The sequence below is a fragment of the Nyctibius grandis genome, chromosome 5, assembly GCF_013368605.1.
Source record: "Nyctibius grandis isolate bNycGra1 chromosome 5, bNycGra1.pri, whole genome shotgun sequence".
NCBI classification, from domain to species: Eukaryota; Metazoa; Chordata; class Aves; order Nyctibiiformes; family Nyctibiidae; genus Nyctibius; species Nyctibius grandis.
The window spans coordinates 71,286,303-71,290,085 of record NC_090662.1 but is presented as its reverse complement, the minus strand read 5'-3'; the positions used below and the strand labels follow the sequence as shown (position 1 = coordinate 71,290,085).

At 58.7% G+C, this 3,783-nt stretch overlaps 1 protein-coding gene across 1 annotated transcript; it reads right to left on the bottom strand.

Moving 5' to 3' along the window:
* Positions 1–628: 628 nt before the first annotated feature.
* LOC137664046 (protein Wnt-4-like) lies at positions 629–3,783 on the bottom strand. Its single transcript, XM_068401771.1, is given in 6 exon segments — positions 629–1,087; positions 1,805–1,947; positions 2,109–2,240; positions 3,128–3,199; positions 3,202–3,365; positions 3,719–3,783. Coding segments are annotated over 6 exon segments (1,035 nt in total).

Genomic DNA, 3,783 nt, shown 5'->3' with positions numbered 1-3,783 from the left:
AAAGGTAACACAGAGCAGGCCTTTTAGAGCCTATGCTGAGGCCTACTCTTGCTAAACCATTGCTGAACCGAACCGTCTGGCATCCCTCCCTTCTCTCTGCTGCTTCCACTCTATTACACCCCTCAGTGACTCCTTTCACACCCGAGGTGGGTCCCTGCTCCCCTCCCTGCTGTTTCTCACTCACTGCAGCCCATGAGGCTGCTGAGCACGGGGACTCCAGCGTGGCCTCTTCCCATCCCAGCCCATAGGAGGGAGAAGAGCCAGGTACCCTCCAGGTCCCAAGTGCCACGCATGAGGAAGGAGCTGACATACACGCTTTGCTTTCCATTGCAGCTGGTTTATTCCTAAAGTTGAGGGGTTTATTGGGCCTGTGTCCTCCGACCTTCCATCCGGAAAAATAATTCAAACCACAAAAAGCCCAGGGAGGCAGGCGGGAGGGTGTTGCGTGGGGCGCACACAGGAGCTGATGGCACCCCTGGAGCCTGGGGCTGCTCTCTGGCAGGGCAGCAAAACCCTCCTGCTGCCTCTCAGGCTGTGTCTCCCCCACACCTTCCCCTGCTCCCCTGTATCTCTCCCCAGCTGCCTCACAGTCCCCCAGCAGCCTCCAGCAGCCCCGGCGCACTCCCCCTCAGTGGCAGCTGTGCACCTCCACCAGGTGCCGGCACTTGACAGAGCAGCACCAGCGCAACTCGCAGCTGCATCGCTCCACCACCTCTGCCTGGGCTGTGCGGAAGCCCCTGCCGCAGCACAGGAGCTCGCGGCCGTCCGTGGCCGGGGACAGCTGGTTGCACTGATGGCCAGAAGTGCCGAAGGCCCCGCGCCGGGGGTCCCGGTCGCACAAGTCTGGGCTGGCCAACAGGTAGACCAGGTCGTGAGCCGTGTAGGGCTTGAAGCGAGAGCTCTTGGGCACCAGGAGCTTGTGGGAACTGACCCACTTGGGATGAACCTCTGTCGCCCCCTCAGACTTCTCCCTGAGGACGTTGCCTACCTTGCGGAAGGGAGGCATGACCTTCCAGCATGTGCGCACCTCACAGGAGCCTGACACACCATGGCACTTGCACTCCACCTTCATGTGGGCCAGGAGAAACTGGGGAGCAGGAGGAAGCTGCCAGCCAGACCCATGTCACCCTGCCCTACACCTCCCATGCCTGTGGGCACCCCAGCATCCGCCATTCCCCCCCACACCTCCCACAAGACTGGAGGGCATGGTCACCGGAAGGGAAGGGAGCAAAAAAGTCTTTTTAAGCCAGGCCAATATGAAACCGAATGGGATCCACTCTGTGGGAAACAGGCTGGCTTGGGTCTGTAAGAACAATCCCTGAGGCAGGAGAAGAGATGGGGACCTGCTCTGACCCATGGAGCTGTGGGGAGGGGAACAGATCCACCCAGAGCCAGAGGATGTTCAAGGGACCAGATCTGACAGTGGCCGCTGCAGAAAATTGTGTCTTTGCTCAGGGGGGGCTGGAGGGGCAGGGGAGCCCTTCAGAGCAGAACGGAGAAACTAATTTCTGTTGCAGAAAAGGCCAGGGAAGGCAAATCACAGCTGGGCTCTGTGTGGAAAAGGAGACTGCACAGAGGTGGGCAGGGGAGGCTGGGACCTCACTCTGTGCAGGTGAGTAGCCAGCATGGCGTGAGTGGTGCAGTGCTGGGCTGAGGAAAGGCATCAGGACACAGACCCTCTCCGGGAACCCGTGGCTGCCCCAAACTGCTCCTCCGGGTATGGGGGGGCTGGACTGAGCTCTGCCTAGCCAGGGAGAAGCTCCTGAAGCCAGGCTTGCTTCCCAGGCCTTGTTCCTGCCCTTACCTTCCTCCCAGCCTCGTTGTTGTGCAAGTTCATGAGCGCTCGGCTGGAGGACATGCCATGGCTCCTCTCTGGGTTGTCTACGAAGGCTTGAGAGAAGGCAATCCCATAAGACAGGTTATCAGAGCAGCCAGACCGTTGGAAACCTGCAGAGGGAAAGCATCCATGAGATGAAGGATGAGAAGCCCTAGGAGGAGCTCCCAAAGGGCTGAGGGCTGCGGAGAAGGGAGGTATCTCCTCCCCTGGTGAGGGTATCCCCCATGGGTCTTCTCTGCCATCCCTCACTGCCACCAGCCTCCTCCTTCACCTTCAGGGCTGACTCCTCGGATCCTGTGGTCACAGCCACACTTCTCCAGCTCCCCATGGCTGCAGGCACGAGTCACAGCAAAGGCAACGCCGGCAGCAGAGATGGCGTGGATGAAAGCAGACTCCCGCGTGCCTGCAGCGGGGTGAGAAAAGGCACCAGTCTGCGGAGGGGGAAGGCACTGATGGGACATGGCGCTGCAGGAAAGAGGCTGTGACTGCCTGCAAGAAGGATGCATTCCAATGGAGACTGCTTGTGAGAAATCACTGTCAGGTTATTCACCCGGTGCTGCAGTTCCCAAGGCCTGGAGCCAGCAAGGGAGATGGCTCTGCGGAGTCCTTCTGGCTCAGCACCCTCGCCTTTGGCACCCTCAGTTCCTGGGCCAGGCATCCCATTGCGGGACAGAAGTCAGCAGCCCCCAAGGGAAGTGAAAGGGGAGCCGTGGTGGGGGAAGCCAGGGGCTGAGCCTCCCACAGAAGGGGTTTGTCAGGGAGGACCCTGCCGCCTTGTCTTTAGGAGCCAGAGAGCCCCTGCTCGTGGCTCCCTGTGTGGCTCCTCCCGTCCATACACATGCAAAACCTTTCAGTGCTCTTTTAGGGGCATAGGCAGATCCTTCTTCCTTGATCTGCAAGAAAAAAGGGACTGCAGCCTCAGAGCAAAAGGTTTGATTTGAGCTGCTGCTCCAAAGGGCCGGGCTAGTGGCAGGTTGGGGGAGAAGATCTACCAGTCTGTAGAGCTGGTAGCCAGAATGGTCCAGATGGGTCCTAAAAGCCAAGCCTGGCTGAATGAGGAAGAATTTTAGCCATAATATTAATATTTGTAACAGCACATACATTTGTTTCAGTTTGCTCTGTTTTGACAGATGTGTTAGCATGTGGAGGAAGGCACTGGCCGCTCCGGGGCTGGTCCCAGTGTGACACTTGCACACTAGCCTAGGAAAAGCTGATGTGTCAAGGGGATCCCATGGGCCTACTGAAAGGACTCCTTGCCAACTCTGCCCGCGCTGCCTCCCCCTCGCTGACCTTGGATGGTGACCTTGCCGAAGACCTGCAGCCCCTGCAGGGTGGAGCAGTTCCAGTGCCGAGAGTGAAACTGTGCTGGCACTCCTCGACAGCCAGCTCCGCGCCTCGCTTCACCGCATCCATGGCTTCCACCTGCCGCCGGCAAACGCGGACCTCCTCTTTTACCAGTCCCGTCAGATCCTCCCAGCCACTGGGGTCCTGGAGGACTGCCCGCAGAGAAGGCTGCTTTGCCAGGTACCTGTGGGCCAGGGGAGAGATTTAGTCATAGATGGGCTAGAGCCAAGGCTATGTCTGAGGGGACTAGCCCTCTATAGCCTTATTTTAGAGCAGAAATGGGGCAGGGAAGGGGACGTGCTGCCTCTTGTCTGTGCCAAATTGGACATTCATGCTCCTCATCCTGGTCTGCAACTCTTCAGCTTCACCGTCCCTGTCCCTTCATGCTCCCAGAGATGCCCCTTCTCATGTGCTGCCTTAGCATTGCCCAGGTTCCTTCTTCCACCCTTTTCTCACAGACCTGCCTGTTTTCTTGGGAGACAGCACCTCCACAGGTGACTTTCCAATCCAGACAACACAAGTGCAAAGCATACTTACAGCCAGGTCACAGCAAGGACGTGCTGCACGGGGATCAGCACCACAGACAGCCACACCATCTCCAT